General features: G+C 36.2%; 13 protein-coding genes across 13 annotated transcripts; 6 read left to right on the forward strand and 7 right to left on the reverse strand.

Moving 5' to 3' along the window:
* Positions 1-492: 492 nt before the first annotated feature.
* C9374_014348 (uncharacterized protein) lies at positions 493-1,970 on the reverse strand (the record flags this gene model as incomplete). Its single annotated transcript, XM_044690326.1, has 2 exons — positions 493-1,444; positions 1,843-1,970. 2 exons carry the CDS (start codon positions 1,968-1,970, stop codon positions 493-495), a joined length of 1,080 nt encoding a protein of 359 aa, XP_044552940.1.
* A 482-nt stretch (positions 1,971-2,452) lies between these two features.
* On the forward strand, positions 2,453-4,684 carry C9374_014349 (uncharacterized protein; the record flags this gene model as incomplete). Its single annotated transcript, XM_044690327.1, has 2 exons — positions 2,453-3,185; positions 3,389-3,408. The coding sequence occupies 2 exons, from the start codon at positions 2,453-2,455 to the stop codon at positions 3,406-3,408; spliced, it is 753 nt and encodes a 250-aa protein (XP_044552941.1).
* A 698-nt stretch (positions 4,685-5,382) lies between these two features.
* On the reverse strand, positions 5,383-5,811 carry C9374_014350 (uncharacterized protein; the record flags this gene model as incomplete). Its single annotated transcript, XM_044690328.1, has 1 exon — positions 5,383-5,811. The coding sequence occupies one exon, from the start codon at positions 5,809-5,811 to the stop codon at positions 5,383-5,385; it is 429 nt and encodes a 142-aa protein (XP_044552942.1).
* Positions 5,812-5,960: 149 nt separating this feature from the next.
* Positions 5,961-7,511, forward strand: C9374_014351 (uncharacterized protein; the record flags this gene model as incomplete). The annotated part of the gene is made up of 7 exons (XM_044690329.1): positions 5,961-6,156; positions 6,242-6,420; positions 6,545-6,559; positions 6,664-6,736; positions 6,816-6,987; positions 7,121-7,273; positions 7,421-7,511. The coding sequence occupies 7 exons, from the start codon at positions 5,961-5,963 to the stop codon at positions 7,509-7,511; spliced, it is 879 nt and encodes a 292-aa protein (XP_044552943.1).
* A 781-nt stretch (positions 7,512-8,292) lies between these two features.
* On the forward strand, positions 8,293-10,365 carry C9374_014352 (uncharacterized protein; the record flags this gene model as incomplete). Its single annotated transcript, XM_044690330.1, has 1 exon — positions 8,293-10,365. The coding sequence occupies one exon, from the start codon at positions 8,293-8,295 to the stop codon at positions 10,363-10,365; it is 2,073 nt and encodes a 690-aa protein (XP_044552944.1).
* Positions 10,366-10,782: 417 nt separating this feature from the next.
* C9374_014353 (uncharacterized protein) lies at positions 10,783-11,605 on the reverse strand (the record flags this gene model as incomplete). Its single annotated transcript, XM_044690331.1, has 2 exons — positions 10,783-11,063; positions 11,287-11,605. 2 exons carry the CDS (start codon positions 11,603-11,605, stop codon positions 10,783-10,785), a joined length of 600 nt encoding a protein of 199 aa, XP_044552945.1.
* An 809-nt stretch (positions 11,606-12,414) lies between these two features.
* On the forward strand, positions 12,415-13,770 carry C9374_014354 (uncharacterized protein; the record flags this gene model as incomplete). Its single annotated transcript, XM_044690332.1, has 1 exon — positions 12,415-13,770. One exon carries the CDS (start codon positions 12,415-12,417, stop codon positions 13,768-13,770), a length of 1,356 nt encoding a protein of 451 aa, XP_044552946.1.
* A 129-nt stretch (positions 13,771-13,899) lies between these two features.
* On the reverse strand, positions 13,900-14,994 carry C9374_014355 (uncharacterized protein; the record flags this gene model as incomplete). Its single annotated transcript, XM_044690333.1, has 1 exon — positions 13,900-14,994. One exon carries the CDS (start codon positions 14,992-14,994, stop codon positions 13,900-13,902), a length of 1,095 nt encoding a protein of 364 aa, XP_044552947.1.
* Positions 14,995-15,149: 155 nt separating this feature from the next.
* C9374_014356 (uncharacterized protein) lies at positions 15,150-18,835 on the reverse strand (the record flags this gene model as incomplete). The annotated part of the gene is made up of 3 exons (XM_044690334.1): positions 15,150-15,358; positions 15,440-16,912; positions 17,086-18,835. The coding sequence occupies 3 exons, from the start codon at positions 18,833-18,835 to the stop codon at positions 15,150-15,152; spliced, it is 3,432 nt and encodes a 1,143-aa protein (XP_044552948.1).
* A 338-nt stretch (positions 18,836-19,173) lies between these two features.
* C9374_014357 (uncharacterized protein) lies at positions 19,174-19,713 on the reverse strand (the record flags this gene model as incomplete). Its single annotated transcript, XM_044690335.1, has 1 exon — positions 19,174-19,713. One exon carries the CDS (start codon positions 19,711-19,713, stop codon positions 19,174-19,176), a length of 540 nt encoding a protein of 179 aa, XP_044552949.1.
* A 29-nt stretch (positions 19,714-19,742) lies between these two features.
* Positions 19,743-20,486, reverse strand: C9374_014358 (uncharacterized protein; the record flags this gene model as incomplete). The annotated part of the gene is made up of 1 exon (XM_044690337.1): positions 19,743-20,486. One exon carries the CDS (start codon positions 20,484-20,486, stop codon positions 19,743-19,745), a length of 744 nt encoding a protein of 247 aa, XP_044552950.1.
* Positions 20,487-20,657: 171 nt separating this feature from the next.
* On the forward strand, positions 20,658-21,296 carry C9374_014359 (uncharacterized protein; the record flags this gene model as incomplete). Its single annotated transcript, XM_044690338.1, has 1 exon — positions 20,658-21,296. The coding sequence occupies one exon, from the start codon at positions 20,658-20,660 to the stop codon at positions 21,294-21,296; it is 639 nt and encodes a 212-aa protein (XP_044552951.1).
* Positions 21,297-21,451: 155 nt separating this feature from the next.
* C9374_014360 (uncharacterized protein) lies at positions 21,452-23,700 on the forward strand (the record flags this gene model as incomplete). The annotated part of the gene is made up of 2 exons (XM_044690339.1): positions 21,452-23,064; positions 23,115-23,700. The coding sequence occupies 2 exons, from the start codon at positions 21,452-21,454 to the stop codon at positions 23,698-23,700; spliced, it is 2,199 nt and encodes a 732-aa protein (XP_044552952.1).
* Positions 23,701-23,703: the final 3 nt, after the last annotated feature.

Below are 23,703 nucleotides of genomic sequence, written 5' to 3' on the forward strand. Positions count from 1 at the left end.
TCTTAGATTCTAGTTTTGAATTCGACCAAAAGGATCAGGTAGGAAAGGTCATGCAGGTGAACAAACAGAGTGACAGAGATAGTGAACCCATTTGCAAGAGAGCGAGAGAGAGAGTTTGCATTGATGAAATGTTTTTTTATTGAGGATAATTTAAAAGAGCGAAACAAATGGTAACACAAGTAGTGGGTGTGTATCGACATGGCATCGATATACTCATTCTCTCTAGTGTCACAGTTGTAAATCATACATCAATATAATCTACAGGTATTGGTACAATCAAATTTACAAATATTAGGGATGATGTTGAGAAATGTTATTGTTGTTGAGTCCAAATGTTGTTACTATGATCATTACTACTACTTGGAATATTTGTCACTATTAAATGATTCTCTGTTGTGGAAAAATGTAAAAAAAATTAATTGTGTCACCATCTTCTCACACAATTATCTGTAGCAGTAATGAACGAAATCAACAAATTGTTCCACGTGATAATTATTCCAAAACAGTTGTCTTGAAAATAAGGGATGAAACGACATATGGATCAGCATTGCTAGCAGGTCTTCTATCTTCAAAGTAACCCTTCTTTTCTTTTTCTGTACTTCTTGGAATTCTTACAGAGGCTCCTCTGTCAGCAACACCATATGAAAATCTATCCATTGAGGATGTTTCAAATTTTCCAGTAAGTCTCAAATGATTGTCGCTTCCATAGTTATCCACGTGTTCCTTGTGTTTTGCTTCCAACTTTTTAATAGCGTCCAGAATTGCTTGATAACCTCCCTCTTTTCTCATTTCCTCAGTCGAGTAGTTGGTATGCATGCCAGCACCGTTCCAGTTTTGCATTGGCTTTGGATGGAATGAGACAACCACACGGAAATATTCCGTAAGTCTTGTGAGAATGTAACGAGCCATCCATAAATGATCACCAGCTGAAATACCTTCACAAGGTCCAACTTGGAATTCCCATTGTCCTGGCATGACTTCGGCATTGATTCCCGAAATGTTAACTCCTGCATAGAGACAACACTTGTAATGTGCTTCAACAATGGCTCTTCCGAATGCTTTTTCTGCACCAGCACCACAATAGTATGGCCCTTGAGGACCAGGATATCCACCTTTAGGCCATCCCAATGGATGCATATCACAACTGTACAGCGTGTACTCTTGTTCGAATCCATACCATGGTTTACTTGCAAGATTCTTGTTGAAAATTTCAAGAGCTGGAGCACGTGTGTTGGTTTCGAGTGGGTCTCCGTTGGGTCTATACGTGTCACACAACACCAAAATGTTATCTCCGCCTCGGAATGGATCCTTAAAGATGGCTCTTGGTTTGATAATGACTTCGGAGTCATGACCTGATGCTTGGTTGGTACTCGAACCATCATAATTCCATTCAGGAAGTTGTTCTGGTGATGTAGGCACAAAATCAAGAGTTCTAGTCTTGGATCTGTGATTGGAAAGTATACACACATGTTCGCAATGGAGGTGGGTCATAACGTGTTGAATGAACCAAAAGGAATTGAAGAAGGAAATTCAAAAACATTTATCATCATTGGCAAGATGGAAGTAAATTGTATCATCACAAAAAGTTCGTTTTCACAGTTCCGATAGAGTCGTGGTGGTGTTGTTGTGTCGAGAGTGAGTGAGAAGTGGTGGTTGGTGGTTCATCAAGTAAGAGCCAGCCACAAAACAGCACCCATACATTTATGGAAATTTTTCCAATAGGAAGTTTCAACCGTTATGTGTCGTTCAAACAACATCACAACAATTTGAAATTTGTTACACATGATGATAACGATGAAATATATGAATATTTGCAGTGTAATAATACAAACAACAACTCACCTCACATCTCCCATAGGATCCACGGCACCGATCCAAACATATTCAGCCATAATTTTACCTCGTTGGTCCAATTTATTGAACGTTTCTAGCAGAGAGAAGTCTAAAAACTTTTGGTCGTACGAAAACATGTTGAGAAGTTTTTCAATGTTATTCAGGAGTGGTAGAAGTGGTAGTTGGAATCAACCCGGGAGTGAAGATAATGATGAATCAATTAGATATGGAAAATTTTCGGACTCAACAAGATGACGACAGTGAGAGCTTCAATAAAAAAACAATTCGTTTTCGTTGTTTTTTTTTTCAGAGAGAAAATTGGTCCACACCTCTTCGTTCTCACTCTCTCCTTAGTCGTTGGACACAACGATAGGAATTTGTGATGGCATGTCGATGCAAATTCGAACAACTAGACACAACACGGTAAATTTCGTGCATTTAGAAACTTGTTCAAAAATGGGTAATGGAAAAAAGATGAAAATCTCTGGTGTGAATATTCGTTAAAATCCACTCGAAGGCTGAGAGAAGTATGAGCTTGTTCAATCGATGTGAGAGTCCCCATCCGCGATCAAAGATGATGAGGCGCTATTGAGGGAATAAAAAAAGCATTAAAAAAAATATGAACAGCCACACACTGAGTATTAATAGCAAGCCGTTTTTTCCGAGCATGCAAAGCACATCGTTGGATAATCATCATGAAAATCAAAATCTAGGAAGTAATAATATTCATCATGGTAACCACACCAAGGCACAATCATCATCAACACTCGATCAACAATTGAATAATCAAGAGAAGCTGAACAAGAAACAAAACCGAAAGAAGGGAAATATGAAATCAGAGGAAATGCACATACGAAACAATGAATTAAAGGAATCGAATATGGAAAATGCAAACGTCATCAATAATATTTCGCAAAACCGCAAACAATCAAAACGGATAAAAGGAACACAAAATTCACAAACTCCGATACCCAATCATTCATTCATGACTACCACTCAGACACAATCGGAATTATCCAACGCTTTGGATCGTGTTCATGCTCATCAATACTCTCAAAATTTCCCTTCCGTGAACGCATCCATTTCTTCGACATCCTCTTCTACAATCACTCCGGTACCATTTTCCTACAAGGATATTTTACAAAGCAAGACGAGTGGAATTTTAACAAATTCTGAAATTTTGCCTCAAAAGAGTGTTGTCGTTGCAGCACATTCAAACAATAAGCAACAACACATCTCTAAACAGCCTGTGCTGGATGTTATCAACAACAATACCATTAATAGTAGCACACCAACACCACAGACGGCAGCTACACAAACAAAAGAACTAAAGTCGGAAAAAAAAGCAAACCGTAAACAATTAGAAAATGCAGCCAATAACAAACAGACTGCTTTGAAATCACCAACCTCTACTAATGCTCCCACAACACCACCCAAACAAACCAAGCTCACTAAAAAACAAAAAGCTCAATTACTAATCAATACACTTCTTCAAGAACGAAAAGAATTCACACTTGCGGATCATATTGGTGGTGACATTGACCAACTCTTGAAGAGTACTCAGGAAGCCTCTAGTTCTTCCACAACAACACAAGCATTGCCTCCAGAAAAAACAAAAACACCCAAAGAATCTCCAAACAAACAAGGAAAAGACAAGCTCAAGAAAGATGCTACAACTGTAACGAACAACAAAAAATCCATTAGCAAGATGAACACTCTCGAAAAAGCCTTACTCACCAAAAGTGACATGAAAGGAAGAAAACCCATTCGTTTAGAAATTTACTCAGATAAGGTCACGAACGAAGATGTCTATAAAGCCTTTATGCTCGCTGTCAATCAGCAACAAACAGGCCATGGTATTGCTAAGGACACACAACGAGATTCATCCACCACCAACATACATGATGTAAATGGGGCTGAGGATATGCTCGTCACTGTGGCAACAAAAAAGAAAAAACCGAACAAGCTCAAAAAAATTATTCTCAAAGAGAAGGAAATTAGAAAGCTTCAGAATCTCTCTCCAAATGATTTTATCGATATTAAGAAATATTTGAAAAAGAAGAAACAAGAAGAGACAACCGAAGAAGAAACCGATGAGACAGATCAAGTGTTTGTGATTGAAATTGAGAGAGAAAAACACAATGATTCGCCTACAAGTGTGAGCAATGACAATTCAGATCGGAAAGAAAATGAAAAAACATCAAATGAACAAGATACTGCGCACACGTCTCAAATCGATAATAAGGAGGATGTCAACGATAATGTGAACAAAGAAAGTGAGTCAGACTCTGAGAGTGTCATTTCTGAGACGGAATCAATGAATATTGTCTTGAAAGGAGCCAACGAAAGAAAGATTCGTGAATATGTTCCCTATCCTCTCGATCCAGTCTATGAGAATTGTGTATTTCAAATGTTGGCTAAACTTCAATTTTATCAGCACAGGTTAAAAAAAACAGACAAGAAGAAATTCAAAGCAAGAAGAAGATATGTCATTGGAATTCGTGAAGTGTTGAAAGGTTTAAAAATTAAGGAAATTAGAGCTGTCGTAATCGCTCCTAACATTGACAAGATTACAACTCCAGGTGGGCTCGATTCAAAAATTGAGGAAATCATTCAAAAATGTAATGAAATGGAACTTCCAGTATTTTTTGCACTCACCAAAAAGAAGCTGGGTATTGCCCTAAAAACCTCCACTAAATTAAGTGTGATTGGATTGTACAGTATGGATGGAGCTTTTGATGAGTTTAAAAAGGCAAAAGCCATGATTGAAGAAAAATTGGCTCTTGTGGAAGAACAAAAAAAGAAAGACAATTCCTCACAACCAACGACAACAATCACCAGTTCAGAATAAGTGGCATTAGGTGTAGAATTTTTGGTGGCCAAAGTATTCATGAATTTGATTGGCAGGAAACACTCTTTATGTGCCAACTATAGAACTCTTTATTTTACCGAATGCCCTTAATTGAGATCACTGTGGTCTCTCAGTGTCCATCAGGTGTTTTTTGCGATGGAAAAAGTCAAGCAAACACTTTTTATTGCAAATAACCTTACAACAAACCATTTTTCGTTAATAAGGGTAATTTCATGGTCAATAAGAAAAATTAATCTCACATAACATTGGACGAGACAACAGTGTGAAAAGAAAGCAGGTAAAAGAACAGGCTCCCTAAGCTGCTACATCTATAAATTACCTTTTCGGCAGCTGTCATATTATTCAATATTATTCAGGCTTTCTTCTCCTTCTTTTCTGTGGAATCTCTTAAATGGATCTAATCTTGTTCGTAGAGCTGTTTACATGGTTTTGGATTGGCAAAATCTTGTGATGGCGAAGCGGATGGGCTTCCCTTGTGGGACACACCTGATAGTTATTTCTTACATGATGTCATCTAAAAAGCAACCAAACAAAATTCTAGTCTTCCAAGCATCGAAAATAACTACTGATTTAAAATAATACTAAGTAGGATCTGCCAATGTTTTGAGAATTTCAAGATACAGACATCCATGCTCCTTAATCTGGAACAAGAAAATCCTCATTTCAAAATAATACACCTATAAATTGGAATATCTTTCCCTACTATGAGTAGATTCTTGCAAAATTGATTGATGCAATTCCACAAAATACCAATTATCAGCAAAAAATTCATCATTTTGTGGTTCTTGTTGTGGTCTGGATGGACGAGAAGCACTACCACCAGTTGTAGGGCCTCCATAATTTCTCAAATAAATATCTTTAGCTGATGCCGGTAATGGATTGAGTAAATTCTCTCCACCAGACACACTTTTCGAATAATCATAATTCGGAGTTGATGGCATGACCACAAGTGAAGCATTGCCATTAATTTTGCAAATTCCATTTTCCACGAGTAATCCGAGACTTGCTCTCATATCCCCGGTCAGTTTTGCAAACTCGGAAACACCCATCATGGGGAGTGAGGAATTGGACGATGAGGAGGCAGGTGATGTTTCATTTGAAGACATTTTTTTATGTTGCATCATGCCAGAACGTAACAAAACACGAACGACAAACTCTGATAGAATAGATAGAATAGTAAGCTCAACAGTATCATGATTTCATTGAGATCTACTCAAATCTCATTCCCAAGATTTTTTATCATCAAAAAAGAAAAATGAAAACTCTCCTGTGTTTCATCGCCGCGTTCGTGATGATTGCTCTTTCATCATCCTCGGCCTATGGATTTGAAGCTTGTTTTGAGCCTAATCACTTGTTGAGAGAAATGAACATGAAGAACAATGCGGAACCTATCAAGATGACTTATCCCTTGATGAAGGCTATTCCTTCCAATTATGATTGGAGAAATGTTAGTAAGTATGAATACCATCATATGTTTAACAATTTCATCAAATGATCATTAATTTTGGCGTCGTTGATGATTCCGTACGATGATAGGCGGAGTGAACTATCTTTCACCAATTAGAAATCAAAACCTCCCACAAGCCTGCGGAAGTTGTTGGGCTGTTACCACTACTTCTGTGTTGGCAGACAGAATCAATATTCTTAGAAAGGCATCTTGGCCAATGGCCTACCTTTCTCCACAACATGTTTTGGCTTGTGGTAATAGTGGTACTGTAAGTGTCAACAACAGTGAACTAGTTCTTTATATTTTGTAATGACAATGTTCATGGAAATTTATTGTGAAAATATTTCATGAAATAATATGAATATGTGATGGTAATTACAACATCACGACAGTGCAAAGGAGGAGATGTAAGTTTTATTTTCACAGATTTTGTGTGAATTGTTTCAACTAAATACTTCAACGTATGAAATGTTGTTAATTGTACTAACTACATCCATTCCACCACCGTTAGCACTACTCTGTCTATGTCTATGCCAACAAATTTGGTATTCCAGACGAAACTTGCAACAACTACAGAGCTATTGGTAAGTCATGATCATGGTGACAACAATCGAGTTGTTTGAATTGAGATGTTTTTTTAACAATGCCTATCACATGAAATAGATCAAACATGTACGGATATGAATGCTTGCTACACTTGTTCTACCTTTGGTGCTTCAAATTGTCATCCAATTCCAAACTTTAAACGTTACAAGGTTGGTCAATATGGTGTCATTAAGGGATCAGATAACATGAAGAGTGAAATTTTCGCAAGAGGTCCAATTACTTGTGCCATGTAAGTGAATGTGTGTTAGTTCTGTTGTGACTAACTTATTGTTGCGCAATCTATTATTTATGAATTATTTAAATTTGTAATTCATTGATTGTGGAACTTTGTAATTGTCTTGACTTGTTATTCAATGAAACAGCCAAGTGACTCCAGAATTTGAAAGATATACTGGTGGTGTTTTCAATCAAGTTATTGCCAACCCACAAGTGAGCCACATTGTTGGTGTTGTCGGTTTTGGTGTTGATCCTCAATCACAACAAGAATACTTTATTTTGAGAAACTCATGGGGAAGGTTTGTATTGCTTGGTTATGAAAAATGCATTCATGATTTTGTTTCTACTTTATGGACCAATTTCGAAACATTAACGTTTTTTACATCAATGCATCTCTATCATGTCTATTTGTACAATATTTTATTGTAAAAATATCAAAACTATAGCACATGGGGTGAACAAGGATTTGCCAGAGTTACTGTCAACTCATTGGGCATTCAAAACGATTGTGTTTTTGGTGTTCCAATCAATGCTTAAATATGATTAGCCTCTTGTACTTCAAAAATATATTATTTTATAATTTCTTTTATTATTTGGCAACGTATTAAAGTGCATGATTTTTGTTACAATTTATAGCAACATTTTCGGTAATGTCAATGAGAGATTGATTTTGTGTGAGATAAACAACACACTGATCAAAATCAATCATCTCCAGTCTGTCACAACTCACGTTTGAGCCATTAATGGACTTGTGCACTTACTACACGAAAAAGAAAAAAGTACCAATTCTTTACTTTGCAAGCAACAGCAAAAACTTTTCTTGCCGAGCTCTGTAACCATTGTTGCATGAGCTGCTAGGATCCTGCACTCACTTGAAACCCATCACAGAGCACGCTTCACGTACGCGATACCACCTCTGTTTCTTACCCATCACTCCTCCATTATTATTGATTCTCTCTTAAACTCGACACGAAATTCAAAAGGGCCATCATTCCTTGTCATTGTATAAAATCTTGTACCTGTCACTCGTTGCGCACCTTGTTCATAAAAGACAACCATCGACTCCGGTTTCACGCACGAAAAGGCAACTCGTTGAAAATTCGCTCTACCTCGTTGTTGTCGTTCATTGTAATAATAATTTTCATTGTATCCTCCAACACAAATTGCATTTTCAAAAAAGAATTACGACAAGATTGAAAAATCTCTTCAAAGAATTTGCAATTTTTTCTTGAAGATCATTCATTGTAAACTTTCAACTCACACCCACCCGCATTGTTATTGACTAGTATTGAACTCGGACGACCATTATAAAAACATCATGACGGCACATTCTCAACAATCAGAACGTCATGAGAATCCAAGAATGAGAAACAATTTGATTTGTGAACAAGAGTGTCATCAACAAACATCATCCCAATCATCACAACAACAACAACCACCACTCTATTGTTGTCAAATCTTGTCGACTCTGCAAGATTTCAAATATTCTTCGACCCATGTTCGACCTTCAACGATTCATTTGAAATTTTCCAACCGAATGATGACATCTGACACTCATGAAGGTCATTGCTCTGGAGTATCAAACCATGCATTACAGACCTCTCCTCAAAAGATTCCCATTCGACTTCCATCTTCTCCTGCTTCGAAAAGAATAATTTCATCTCAACAACTCAATCTCGCCTTTCCAATTCTCAATCCAAAAATTTCCACTTTACAAAATGCATTTCAACACGTTCCAAATCCAACTCCAGTCACTCTCAGTTCCTCTCTCATTCAATCTTTGAAATCCTTTTCAACTTCCAATTCTTCAAATTCTTTCAATTCTTCAAAATTGAAAAATTTCAAATTTCCATCCTTACTTGCTCAACCATCGACTAACCATTCCTTCCAAATTGGTTTTCAATTAACTCATCCATTACCTTGGAAAGGTTCGAATGGAGGATTTTGTTGTGTCATTTGCAGCATGTTGGCACAAAAAATTATATTTGGACCTCCACAAGATTTTTCTCAACATTGGAAGAGAAAAAAGGGACATTTAGAGAATGGAATAATTACCAATGAAATTTTGAAGAAAATCATTCAAATGTATGGAGAAGGATTTTCCAACTTGTTGGGAGGAAGAATGTGTGATCGACATGTGTCACAAATTTGTGGAAAACAAGTCGAACTTGTGAATTCCGTGTCAACCATGCCAACTGTCAATGAATCAACCACCATGCATTCATCCATGATCTCTTTGAAAAAGAGAGAAGACAACCACCACTCGAACAGTTTAGAATCCAATCGAAAAACTCGAAAAATTACTCCAACAGAAGCTACAACAAATTCCAACGATGAACAAGAAGACAATTTCGATTTCGATGCTTCTTCTCAAAGCAGTGATTATTCCTCCATGGATGATGACGACGGTTCTTCAGAAGATTTTGAAAATCATTCCAATTCTGAATCCTCACCAAATAGATTTCAAACAAGTCAAAGAAAATCAAATCCACTTTTAGAAAGTCCAAGAATTTCCACTCGAAGACAACAAAAACAAGAATTATTATGTAATTACAAGAGATTAATTGAGAAAGAAAAGCTAACAGACGAGGAGGAGGAGGAGGAGGAACCATTTCCAAACCAAACTCTGTCCATTAAGGAAAAAGAAGAAGAAAAACAAACTGTGAAAAAATCATCTGAAAGTTCTTCGAATGGTCAAACACATCCATTATTGACATTGACAACAACAACGAATACTTCTCCAAGACCTAGAAGAAGATTCTTTCGAAGAGGAACCGATCATGTTTCTTCGTCACGAAGTGTCACAACCATTCATCAACGAAGAGATTTACCTCTCGATCAAGATGCCATTTCCATTGTCATTGTGAATTCCAATGACCATTCGGCATCTTCCATGAATGTCATGAATACCAATCATGGACATGCATGTTGCGGAGATGACTCGTCAAGTACAAGTAATCATTCGATGGATCAATTGAAACCAAATTCTCCTTCCAAAAAGTCCTCAACAACAATATCAAATTCACATCATGAAAGAATGTATTTAGATTTTTTAGAATATGACGATCAAGATGACGTTGAGTCAAATTCTCATGAAGGAGATGATCACACGACGTCATTGGAAGAGCCCATTCTCAATCCTTCCGTGCATGATTTTCCTAATCTTAAGGTTCTTGATAATACGCGCTCAATGTCACAACAACCTCAGACGTTTGACACTAGTTGCAAAAACGAAGATTCCTTCCACGTGTTGGTTTCATTGATGGAAGAATTGGTAAATCAGGAAGATGAACAAGCACATGGATCATGTGTGGTTCAACTTGGAGAGAATCATGAAACTTTGAACAGCGTACCACCACGAAGAAGATTTATTCGCAGATTCGTCAAGTAAAATAACGTTGTTTCAAGATTGAACTGTTCCAGTATTAAAAAAATGTCAATCAAAAACTTGCAACCTCGCAGAGCAGGTAAGACAGTAATCACAAGGATCATCCAGTCCATTGCAAGCTTAGGTTGTAATAGTCGTGGTTTTGAAAAATGATTTCCAAACGTGAGGCAAAAAGATTACATCCGTTCTTGGATTGAAGACACTTTGGTTGAAGGCAACTTTCCAAAGGTAGAGTCAAAGCCAGTTTCAACCGATCATTAATCATCATTGAATGGACTCCAAAGCAGGATTGTGTATCAAAATTTTACAGCTTTTTTCAAATTCTTCAAGAATTCACCAATGTATTTAACACCTTTTCACTGGCAATTCCCAAACCACTCAAATTTCTTCGAGTATTTAACTTCTTCAACAAACTAGAAATTAATCCCAATCATAATCACTTTCATAGTCACTTATATCCCAATCAATCACAATCCTCAACCGGCCATTGTTAGAAATATATTTAGCACCGTCGTTGTCAATTCTATTGCTGCACAGATTCAAATCAGACATCTTCTTCATATATTGGCTCTTAGCAATATGTTTGACTCCTTCATTGTCAATTTCGTTGTAACTGAGATCCAAAGAAGTCAAATTTTTCAACCACTCATTTGTAGAAATATATTCGACATCTTCACTACTAATTTGATTGTCAGACAGATCTACAGAAGTTAAATTTTTTTAACCATTCACTGTCAACAACATGTTTAACGCCTTGACTGCCAATTCTATTTGCACCCAGGCCCAAAGAAGTCACGTGCTTCAGCGTCTCACTTGTAGAAATATGTTTGACTCCTTCATTTCCAATTTGATTGTCAGACAGATCTAAAGAGGTCAAGTGCTTCAACCATTCACTCATAGAAATATATTTCGCACCCTCACTACCTATTCTATTGCAACTCAGATTCAAACAAGTCAAATTTTTCAACCGTTCACTCGTAGCAATATATTTGGCTCCTTCACTGTCAATTTGATTTTTATCCAGATCCAAACAAGTCAAATTTTTCAACCATTCGCTCATAGCAAAATATATCGCACCCTCACTGCCAATTCTATTGCTATACAGAATCAACGAAATCAACTTATTAAAATGTTCACTCGTAGCAATATATTTGACACCTTCATTGCGAATTTCATTACCACTCAGGTTCAAATAAGTCAAATTCTTCAAGAATTCACTCGTAGCAATATTGAACACCTTCATTGCCAATTTCATTGAATGTCAAATCTAAAGAAATCAAATTCTTCAAACATTCACAATTAGCTAAATTCTTGATTGGTTCAGAAACATGTTTGAAGTGATTTTCTGCGAATGATAATGAGAGAGGAATTCGAAATGCTACTTGTCTCCATTGTTTTGAAATTTTCATACAAACTCGAGCAATAAACAATGATCCAAGGAAACGAAGAATTTCTAAAATAATATCATCAATGAATGTTGTTGTAATTTGTCGGAATTGGAAGAGAGAAACCATCTATTTCAGCAACATCATTGATAGTTGATGATGACGATTCAGCACCACTTTCAACCGACGCCGCCGTAATTTTTCTCTTTTTACTGTTCGGTGCTAGCATTGGATGCTGCTAGAATGAAATATTTTTTTGTAAAAGTCTTGCAAGAGATTGTCAATACACTCTTGGAAGGTTTATATTTGGTTGACCAATCTAGAGATTCAACCAAATCCATGCAGCTGCATTCAACAATTGAAGTACCCACGTTCACGCCATAGGCTTCTATTAAAAAGGTCACGAAATTTTGTCAAGACCAAAAAATTCAAGTGAAACGTCGGTCTTGTGTGTTTTATTTCCATCATTAACCCAAAAAAAGAAATTTGTGTGCCAACCAAACGGAGAGCACCTATTCAATTCAACTATTACTAGTACCTATTAATCCTTTATTATTATTATTAGATATACATTTATTCATTCCGAATAGAATACAGCCAATTTGCAGAGTAAATTTAATACTCTCAAAGATAACCGTTTTTATATATTTATTAAATATTAACAACAATGCCGAAAAAGACTAGAAAAGAAGTCAAAGAAGAACGTATAAAATCCAATCTTCCTCATGATGGCCATACTTCCTCTTCCGATGATGATGGAGTCGCTAGTGATGTGAGTACAGCCTCCGACTCGACTCGTTTGGCAAGCATGGAAGAATTATCCAGTAAATTTTCTGATGCGATTGAATGGCTTACTGAGAAGGCTAGTGCTCGCCGATTGGAAGGCTTGAATTTGATGATCAAAATTATGAAGATGCGCTACGTGGCTGACTTGTTGAGTGGAAAATTGGAATCTGCTGTGAGTGGTGCCATTCAATGCTGTGCGAAAGGATCTTCTGAAGAATGTGTGGCTGCTTTCAAGGTGTTTGCTTTGATTTCTGTCACAGTTGGAGGTTGTGTGAATGAAAATGATCGAAGACATTTATTCCCTTCAAAATCATTGAATGATTCCGTATTTGGACAACAAGCCATGCTCTCTGAAGACCATTCACAAAGAATGAAAGAGGTCTTGAAAAGAAATGCGGACGCAGCTTCGAAAAAGAGTCAAGAAGTTCGATGTGAAGCATTGTTTTCACTTGCTATTTTGGAATTCATGGACTCTTCTGCTGAAGATTTGATTTTAGAAAAGGATGAGAATAACAAATTGCAATACTTTAAGCAATTTTGGAGTGATAAGGATGATATTGTAGCATCTGTTGCCATTGAATCATGGGCTTTCCTTGCCACAATGGTTCCCAACAAGTACAAGGTGAGCATGTTGGTTCCAGACTCGCTGAAAAGTCTTCAAAAGATTATCGTCTCTGAATCGACATCGCCATCACTCAAAATTTCAGCTGGTCAAGCAGTTGCATTGTTGTTCGGTGCCATCAATATGAATGAAGACTATGATAGTTCCATCTCTAAAAATGATTATGAATCTCTGGTAGAGGCAATGAATAATGCAGCTTCCCTCTCTGGTAAGGCAGTTTCAAAGAAAGAAAAAGCCGTGCAAAGAATGAATTTTAGAAGTTTTGTGACAACAGTAGAAGATGGAGAGATTCCATCGGACAAATTGAATGTTTCAGGTAATACTCTTGTCTTTGAGAGTTGGGACAAGCTAATTGAATTGGCAAATTTCAAGAAATTGCTCGAAGGAGGCCTTTTGGAACATTTCAAGTACAATATCAATTTACAACACATCTTTGATGTGAGCCATTTAAATCTAGGTGTGGAACAACCATCCACAAAATTAAGCTCACTAGAAAAGAAGTACTATCTCTCAAAGAATTCTGATTTTAATAAGACTGATACTTTGGAAAAGAATAAGATGACAAGAGCGTTTGCAAATTATGTTCATGCTTCGTCAAGCTATGACGAAGAATAATTGTTGATTTAAAATATCATGTATTAAGAACATTGTATCAAAAGAAAATTTAAATTCTTTTCGACATATGGAAACACCATAAAAGTTCAAACAATAACGATCATATTCAATTGCTACCATTCATGTCATTTATTTCTCAACTGATTTTAAAATTTCTTCCCATTCCTTCACAAGCTTGTTCTTATTCAATAATTGACTGGAAATAATGGGTTCTTTCAATACTCGAAATTCAAAGCTATTGGGATTTGGATTTTCAAAAATGGTTTCTCGATCAGTATCCCAATCAAACAAACCAACTCCAGTGGTCGTGAGATATGGATTCATTTCAAGTAATTTCACATAATTTCCATCCTTAGAAACAGAAAAATCAATAATGTAATTTTCCATTTCTGGTAACTCTTTAGACAAGATGGGTTTTGCAACTTCTTGAAAAAACTTTCTACATGCTTGCTCAATCTTGGATTGTTCTCTCACCACTGGTTCCAAATAACATTGTGTAAAATATTGAGAAAGAGCTTTCAATTCATTTTGAAAAATAATTCCTCTAAATTCTGATGACAATCTCATCTCGACATCCCAAGGACGAACAATAATTCCCAACGAAAAGTCTTCTTCAAAGGTTAAATCCAGTGATAAATCGTATTCAATTCTTGAACTTTGTGACAATAAATCGAGAGCTTCTTTTGCATTGAATACTCTCATACATTGCAAGGATGCAAAATACAAGGCACATAAATGGTCATTTCTTTTAAATTCTCGAATTTTTTCATCGGCATTTTCCTCTGATTTCATTGTTCCAATTTCATTCGTGTCATGTTCAATCAGTTCTGAATAAATTTTCATCGTTCGTTCATGTGTGGGTGTAATATCTTTGGCGGAACGAGAGGTCAATTTCACAATAAATCCATTCGTATCCAACAATTCAAGCCGTTGTTTGAATTCTTGCATCACCTTGTCAATTTTTTGTTTCAATTGTGAAATTGAATGTAAATCTTCTTCCTTCAATAATGGTTGCTTTTTGTGATGTTGTTTACAGAGATGCAACAGCGCTCTTGCCTCCGAGAGTTGTAATGGAATCGTTTCAGTCGGAATGGTGTAATTTCCTTCTTCGAAAAATTTAATAAACTTGTCCATGTTGACACCAAAATATGTTTCTTTGATCTTTTTGGCTTCTTCATAGGATTCATCAAATTCTAACTTGTCTTGATCAATTTCAATGACCATGTTGATTGGGAAGAGAGAAGATGTTACGAGTGTGGGGTATTTTTTTTGCAAGTTCATCTCTCTTGGTGCACTTGAGTTCACTTTTCAATGGTCTGTGTGACATCTTGACATTTGTTCTTGCCAGATCAATGGTTGCTTGGAAATTTATTGTAAGATCATGGATGGACAAACAATTTGTCCAATGAACCATGTTTTGCCAAATGTTCTCTAGGTGTCAAGTACAACTTGTACTTTTCCATGTCAATGTAAAAGAGAGATTGATTATCTTCGAATTTGGGAAATTCATCTCCTGAATGTTTCAACTTGAAGTGTCGAATGATGTTAATGAGAGACATGATGACTTCTGTTTTTGCTACTCGTGAACCTGTAATTTCACACACATTCCAATGATCGTTTGTTAATATCAATTGTATTGTCCTCTATTGTGGATTAACAATTCACTTACCTGGACATTGTCTTGCTCCTAAACCGAATGGATTGGTTATACTTGAATGATGTTTGATGCTATACGGCGAATCTGGATTGTATCGTTCTGGAATAAATTGTGTACAATGAGGAACATATTTCTCAGTGAATGCTGGATTTTCAAATAACATGACTTGTGTCTTTTTTGGAATGAAATATCCTCCAAGGGTAATGTCGTTTTGTAAAAATCGAGTACTAGCCACATAGCCAACATGATTCAATCTCATACTTTCGCTGACAAAATGTTTCACGAGTTTCAATTGTTTGAAATGTGAAAATGTGACGGTTAGACCATTTTCGGAAGTGATTTCATCGATCGATGGTTCTCCAAAAACTTGAACACATTCGCGAAATAGTTGCTCTTGATATTCTGGTTCATGTGCAAGTCGAAACATGAGAATGGAAATGACTCGTGCTGTAATATCCACACCTGCCATAAGAAATGACGCGAGTGTGATCGCCACTGCTTCCTCTTTTCGTTCCATATCTTTTGCTTTCTCTTCGACAATTTCTTTTAATCGCGGTTTGGACGAGGATGGACTTGCAAATAGTCGAATGCACGTTTGAGCTCTGTCAATACTTGTCTCATAGGCATATTTCAATGCCAAATAGTCTTTGGTTTTCATTATTTTGTACAGTGGTATTTGAAATGACATTTTGATGGCCAAATCTAAACTGCACATCACAGTGGACACAAAATCCTCAAACTCGAAAGGTAGTTTTTTCAAATTTTCATCAACAAGTTTTTCTCCTAGGAATATCTTCAAAACAGCATTGAAAGTATACTGTGTAATAAATTTCCAAACATTGACACATTCATAGGTCAATTCGTCATCATGTCTACGTAAATGTCCAGTTATTAAGCTCTTCAAAAAATAACTATTCAATTCCGTCAATTGAGGTAATGAAATATTTTCGAGAAAATCAGGTTTCAACGCAACATTGTATAATTTTCTCATTTGTTGCCAATCCTCATGACTCTCCAATTCAATGGGAGTTAAAATCATTCCATTTTCCTTCTTGACTTGCCTCAATGGATATGTGGGAGAACGTCCTTCATCGACACGAGCAAGTTCAATATGTAGCTCTGGATTGGCCAAAATTAACATTCGTTTTCCAAACATATTCAATCGTACCATATCACCATACTGTTGAACTAAATCCACAAAATATTGATTAATGTTTTTTGAATGCCGAGCCAATTCCATGGCATTACCCACAAGTGGCAAGCCTTTTGGTCCAGGTATTTCATGAAACGATTGTATATCATGTTCGAATTTGGGTGAAGGATCTTTTTGTTTGTCCAGACGAGTCTGATCCGATGTTTCAATATTCGTGTTAGTGGATGTTTTTGCTAGAGAACTTCTTGGACATTCGGATCGATCAGAAAAAGACTTGATAGAATTCAACGAGCCACTCCGATCATGATGATAATTTCTCTTCAGACAGTTATCTAAAAAGCTCCATTCATGAAATGAACGTTGATTGTGTCAAGTAAGTCGTCTTGAAATTGTTTTTTTTATGGAAGAGAATATTGTTGAGTTGAAGGTTGTAAACCTTCATGTTTTCTTTCCGAGAATTCCAATTCTATATTTTCATGACATGCTAAAAATTCACTCAAATTACCACTACTTTGAGCCCAACGACGTCTCCATGACTGTTGATCCGTTGATGCTGTTGTTGCTGAAACATTACCTACTGACTGACTCATTCGAATTTGATATTTCCATAACAAATGAGCTATGAAAATCTTTTGTTCCAATATTGTGAACCGATCGCCAGGACACACTCGTTCTCCAGCTCCAAATGGAAGATAGGAATAATCTCGTGTGGAAGATCGACGATTGAGAAATCTTTCTGGATTGAATGTTTCAGCATCGAGTCCCCAACATTTGATGTTATTTTGAATTCCCTTTAGAGAGAGTAAGAGACGACAATTTTTACGAATTTTGATGCCGTCTACAATTTTGCTTTTTTTGGAAATTCTAGAAAGATAACCAATGGGAGGATTCAGTCTCAAATTTTCACGAATGACACATTCTACATAGGGTAAACGATCCAAGGTAGTTACATCTTCAATCGATTGTAACACAAATTCACAATAACCATCGAATTGTTCCCTGTTAAATCGTTCTGGAAATGCATTTCTCAACTCGTCATACAGTCGTGTTTGAACTCGCTCGTTTAAGGCCACATTCAATAAGAGGAAACACAAGGACGATGCTGTTTTTGCATGACCCGCAAGGAGAAATAATTTGGTATTGTCTCTCACGTTGGCATCTGACACGGAAAGTTGGCTGTCATTCAATTCGAGTTTGTTTTTGAGAAGGGACGAAAGTGGAAGAGGATTTTGAATTCTCGACGCTGGAGAATGCATATCTTCACGATACGTTGGATTTCTATTCTGATTGGCCTCAAATAAAAAATCCAAAGAACTTTCCAAATTGGGTTGAACATTATCAATGACTCTTCGATCCACGTGTTCCACTCTCTTCTTGTCAATGATGGATTCCACAAATTTGTCAAGTGTTAAAAATGATTTTTGCATTTTCAAATTATCAACAATGGGTAACAGGGTGTATAAGACACCACCGAGTAATCTTTCCACACTATTCATGCATTTGATAATGTAATCCAGAGAATGACGTGCTTTGATTTCCTCCTTAGAACTTGACGATGGATCTAAATAATTAAAATCACAATCTAAATACGATTCTCCAATGAGATCCATGCAAAAACATGAAACCACGTCTGAAATTGCAAGCTTGAAAGAATTTTCGCTGCTATGAGGAGAACGGATCTTTTCACTCCAATTCTCTAAAATACGATTGGAAAAGGAAGGGTTGGAATGTTCTTGATCTTGAGAATAAAATCTTTTCAAATTAGTCACACAAGTATTTGCCTTCTCTGTCATGATATTCCAATATTTTCCAACATGATGAAATGAAGGATCCAACACCAATCGATTTACTTTCCACTTGTCTCCATTCAACATGAATATACTCTTTCCCAATAATTGTCTGTAGCTTGGCGTTTGAATACATAAATCCTTCTCAAAATGATGAAAATGATCAATGAGAATGGTTTTTGCAGATTGAGGTGAAGAAAACACCAAAGTTGGAAAGAGTCCTCTGTTAAAGAATAAAAAAGGTTCATGATTAAATTCCTTGCAGAGTGAAAAGAGTTTCTCGGAAAGGGGTATGCTTGGTTGGAAGAGCATCAATGCCAACGATTGCCATATGGACACGACATTGGAGATGGATTTTCTAGTTTTGACAACCATGATATTTTCAATGCAATAATGTTCATAGACTTTGGCAAGAATGAGGATGAGAATGACAAGTGCAAGAAAGTACAGAAGAAGGAGCATGTCCATGTTGATGCAATGACGTGTAAGGGTCCAACGAAATGGCAATGGTGTTTGTGACAGCAATGAGCTGAAAATAATTCAAGTATAGAGAGTGTGTCGAAAAGTTGCTTGATGAAAAGACGTTTTTCTTATTGACGAATACACAGCACGTGTCTTCGGATTGGAAAAAATTGTGTTTTTGGCCAGTAGATATTTTAGTATATTTTCCATAAATGGTTTGCAGAAAGAATTCAACCAATTTCAAAACCTACCGATATTGGATCAAATATTGTCAAATCTCCGATCGATACATTTTCATAAATAAATCCATTGGATTAATATACATAACTTTCAAATGAATTCATTCAATACTTGATGAATACACCAAATGGCATGGCCAACACATTGGCAAGAGCCAAATGTCGTCTCGCAAATCCTCGTCCAACAAAGCTCAAATACAGTATCACAAAAATACACAATTCAATACATGCAATCCACCAACCAAATGTCAAAAACCACATCAAATTAATAAATACAATAAGCATTGAGGTTTTCTCTCGTTCAAATAATGTACTTCTCACACATTTCACACTTGTGGATTGAGTATTGAGGCCTTCATGCTCACTATATAACGTAAATGGAAAAAGAGATAATCTGCAAACCTTCAACAATTGTCGATAGCATGGAAGACAAACCAAAGGACAGAGTAGAGCCCACAACAATAATGACATGGCAAAATTGCAAAAGGTCAACCATCCAAATCCCAAGAAAAACCATTTGAGTTTCAATCGTCGATCCAGTTCCGATTTGTTGTTGCTATAATAATTATTTTGATTATTATTATTTTCATCATTGTTGTTGACATTGGAAGTGACCACCGAGATGTTGACTTGGTCTTCAGACATTTTTTTTGAATGTGATGACAAACGCTCAATTACAATGAAGGTTCCAATCTGATCATCTCCTTTCTGACCTGTTCTGCGAGTTGTTGTCTCTCCTCTCGTTCCAACAAACGAGCCGAGTGTTCTTTCTTTGTGAAATAGTCCATCCAATCCTGCTCTACCTCAGCATGACACTCTTCGCTCGGAATATCACCTGGTGTACGTGGCAACAAATGAACATGCAAATGCGAAATCGACTGGCCACTCAATTCACCCTCCTGAATTAGAAATTCAACAGAATCAGTCTGATGTAGAGATTTGAGTGCAGTAACTACACGCTGAGTAAATTGAACAAAATCCTGAGCGTGAGAGGCTGGAATATCCGAAAATCGAGTCAAATGTTGTTTGGGAATAATCAATGAATGGCCTGGAAATACGGGCCGAATATTATACAAGGCAAAAAAGTGTTCCGATTCCTCAATCAGTCCTTCTGCTATAACATTGGAATTACAAAATACACAATAATGATCAATTAATTTCATTTCAATGAGTGGTTTATAATATTTAGGTTCTCGGAGCATGGTTTGAAGAAATTCTTTGGGAGCATCAGGAGGAAGAGCTGTTACAACTCGTCCGTTCATGGTCTTGGATATGGTTACTCGCTCATTCTGCTTTGATTCTTTGAATGATGAATTCTCAAGATGATAGAATTGTATATCAAGTCGTTGAATAAATTTTCGGATCGCTTCATCCAGACGATGATGATTCTTACTAAGGCATAGTAACGATGGTCTCATTTTTGTTGGCGCTAAAAAAAATTCAAGAACCAACAATGCTCACAATCAGCAGTAAAAAGAGAACTACATCATGTGGTGCTAAATCAACAAATTCATCACTACCAAACGATATTGCTGAAACAGTTTTATCTTCCGACAAATTTTCACAACACCAAGATCAATATAGCCTTCATGATTGATGATATTATTTTTGAAATTCTTCAATTCGTTGAATCATTGTTTATTATTCAAGTTTGTATGAAAATTTCAAAACAATGGAGACAAGTATCATTTCAAATTCCTCTCTCACTATCATTCGAAAAAAATCACTTCAAACAAGTTTCTACATCAATTGAACTATTAGCTAATTGTGAATGTTTCAAGAATTTGATTTCTTTGGATTTGAGAGGCTATAATATTGGCAATGAAGGTCTCAAATATTTTGCTACGAGTGAATATTTGAAACATTTGTCTTCTTTGGATCTGAGAGGCAACGACATTGATAGTGAAGGTGTCAAATATATTTGTACAAGCGAATGTTTGAAAAATTTGACTTCTTTAGATCTATCTTACAATCGAATTGACAATGAAGGAGTCAAATATATTTCTACAAGCGAATGGTTAAAGAATTTGACTTGTTTAAACTTGTATTGGAATAGAATTGGCAATGAACGTGTCAAATATATTGCTAAGAGTCAATATTTGAAGAATATGACTTATTTGAATTTGTGTAGCAATAGAATTGACAATGAAGGTGTTAAATATATTGCTAACAGTGAATGGTTGAAGACTGTGATTGATTTGGATCTAAATGACGATGAACGCGAATGATACAGAATTTCATCAACGTTTGTTCTTTGTGACAATGTTGCAATTTTTTAGTTCAGGTGAATATTAAGAAAAAATTATTTGTAATTCTTTTAATATTTTCATCAAGTGAGAACGTAAGTAATCTAAAATAAAAATTTAGATAAAAAATTTCAAAAATGCCGAAGCATCAAACCTCTGCACCTGCAGCCGAACGAAAGACAAAGAAAGAAAAAGAAATCAAGCTTTCGAGCGTACCTACGAGCTCAAAGGAAAAAGAACGTAAAAGAAAGAAGAATACTTTGGAACAAGATTCCGAGCAACAAAAAGGTACAAACATCACAACCGAACCAAAAACGAAGAAGAAAAAATTTCACGCCAAAGCAACCAATGTTTCATCTTCTTCAAGCTCGCACATAACTGATTCTGCATCAGATGATTTACCAACGCGCACAAGAGCCATGATGATGGATGAAGTAGAAGAAACATCAATTGTTAGCCGTGATCATACATCAAACAAATACTATGCAACACTGCCATCTTCAACAACATCCTCGCTCAAAACTCCTCCCGAAAACTCTCTCGATTTGACTGATTATGAGAGTTGGAATGCGCATCAAGTTACATCAGTACTGGCTTCTCGTAAATCTTTGGGTGGTGCTGGTTTGTCGGTTGAAAAGCTGAAGCCTTTGTATGAGGCTGGTTTTGATGGCTCATCTCTCCACAACATTGTTGAGAATATCCAAGACAAGGACAAACATTATGCTCTTGATCAACTTAAAAGTACTTATAACAAGAATAACGTTCCTCAACTCTCCGACACTTGTCAAATTATTGTTTCTTGGGCTAATGATAGAATTGTTTTGCCTCGCCAAAAATCACAGAACCTTCTTAAAGAAATAGAACAAGCACGCCATAATAAGGAAACAAATTTCGAACGTTTTTATTCTAAAACACGAGGAGAGTTGGCGACCATGTACCCAAAAATGGTATTGAAAGCTGAAAATTTTGATGATTTTGAGCAAACATTGCGCGCAAAGACTGATATTCCTTCTGTGAAAACTAAATTTGGCTATCCCAACTTTGGTGAACAATATAGGTCAGCTAAATTGCCTTTAATGACTAGCTCACTTGCCAAACATGAGCTACCATATTTTACACAATTCCAGTACGCTATGGCACAAGATGATGAGGTATTGAAAAGACTAGCTCCTAAAACCAAACGCAGCAAATTAATGTTTATGGGACCATCTGGTGCTGGCAAAACATCAGCTTGCGTGCATTTGTTATGTCGTAATCCTGGAATGGTTTTAACATGTACTTCATCATCAGAGGTATCCAGTGGATTGACCACTGATTCGTTGATGCGTCAAGCATTTGGCTACTTAAAGGGACAAGATATTTTTGAACTTTTTGGCTCAGTAGAACAAGTAGTGCTGATGGTATTCATATGTAGATTGATTTATATTTCAAAGCTAATTGATGAAGCAAAACAAAATCCAAATGTATTTAAATACTTTGTTCAGAGAGATAGGAATGAAAATATTGTTAAAGGCGGAATACTTCCCTATCTTGCATATATGCAATCCAATGGCAACACTAACGCTAGTGAGGAAGCTCTAAATTACGCATTGAAATTTGGTTATTCTAATCCCGAAATATTGAAGTCATTTGTTGCAATTTTGGTGAACAAGATAATTCGTTCACTTAATGACAATTCCGCTCTATTCGGAATAGTTAAGAAAATTGAATATTTTATAGTTGTTATTGACGAAGCAAACGTTTATGCAGGGTTTGTATTGATTAATTTTTCTTATGTGATTCATAACATGATTTCATTAGCAACAATTCTGGCTCTGATAACCTTTCAGAGTTAATAAGTTTGAGTGGCGAGAAGAGAGGACTGTTAACCAAGTTTGCACAATCCATTGGTGTCATAGAAAATTTTCATCTGTCCATATTTTCTGGAACTAATTTTTCTGTTGATGTAGGAAGTATTATACAATCAGCTCTTGGTAAAACTGAAGCAAAGATTGATGTAGGAAGAATATATGACTTTGGTTTGGTTGCAAGAGATGATATCATTTCATTTTTAGAAAAACATATCAAAATACCAAACAACGAGAAGCAAGAGATTTTATTTTATTTACATGAACGGGGCTACAAGTACTTTAGAAGAAGATTAATCACATTGGCATTAGAAAATTTTTCTACACACAACAGCTTGATAGATGCTATTAAATTGTCCGTAGATGAGTTTGTATTGGGAGCAAAAAAGCGTGTAGAGTCTTATCTTGATACCTATAACTCAACACAGGCTCCTCGATTGGACACACAACAAACAATTCAAGAAGGAATTCAAGAAGCCATTGTTAAATATGTTACTCATTATCATTTTCCATTTTTAGGTTCTGAGTTTAAGGTTTGAAGA

This window comes from Naegleria lovaniensis (genome assembly GCF_003324165.1).
Source record: "Naegleria lovaniensis strain ATCC 30569 chromosome Unknown tig008, whole genome shotgun sequence".
In the NCBI taxonomy this organism is placed as follows: Eukaryota; Heterolobosea; class Eutetramitea; order Acrasida; family Naegleriidae; genus Naegleria; species Naegleria lovaniensis.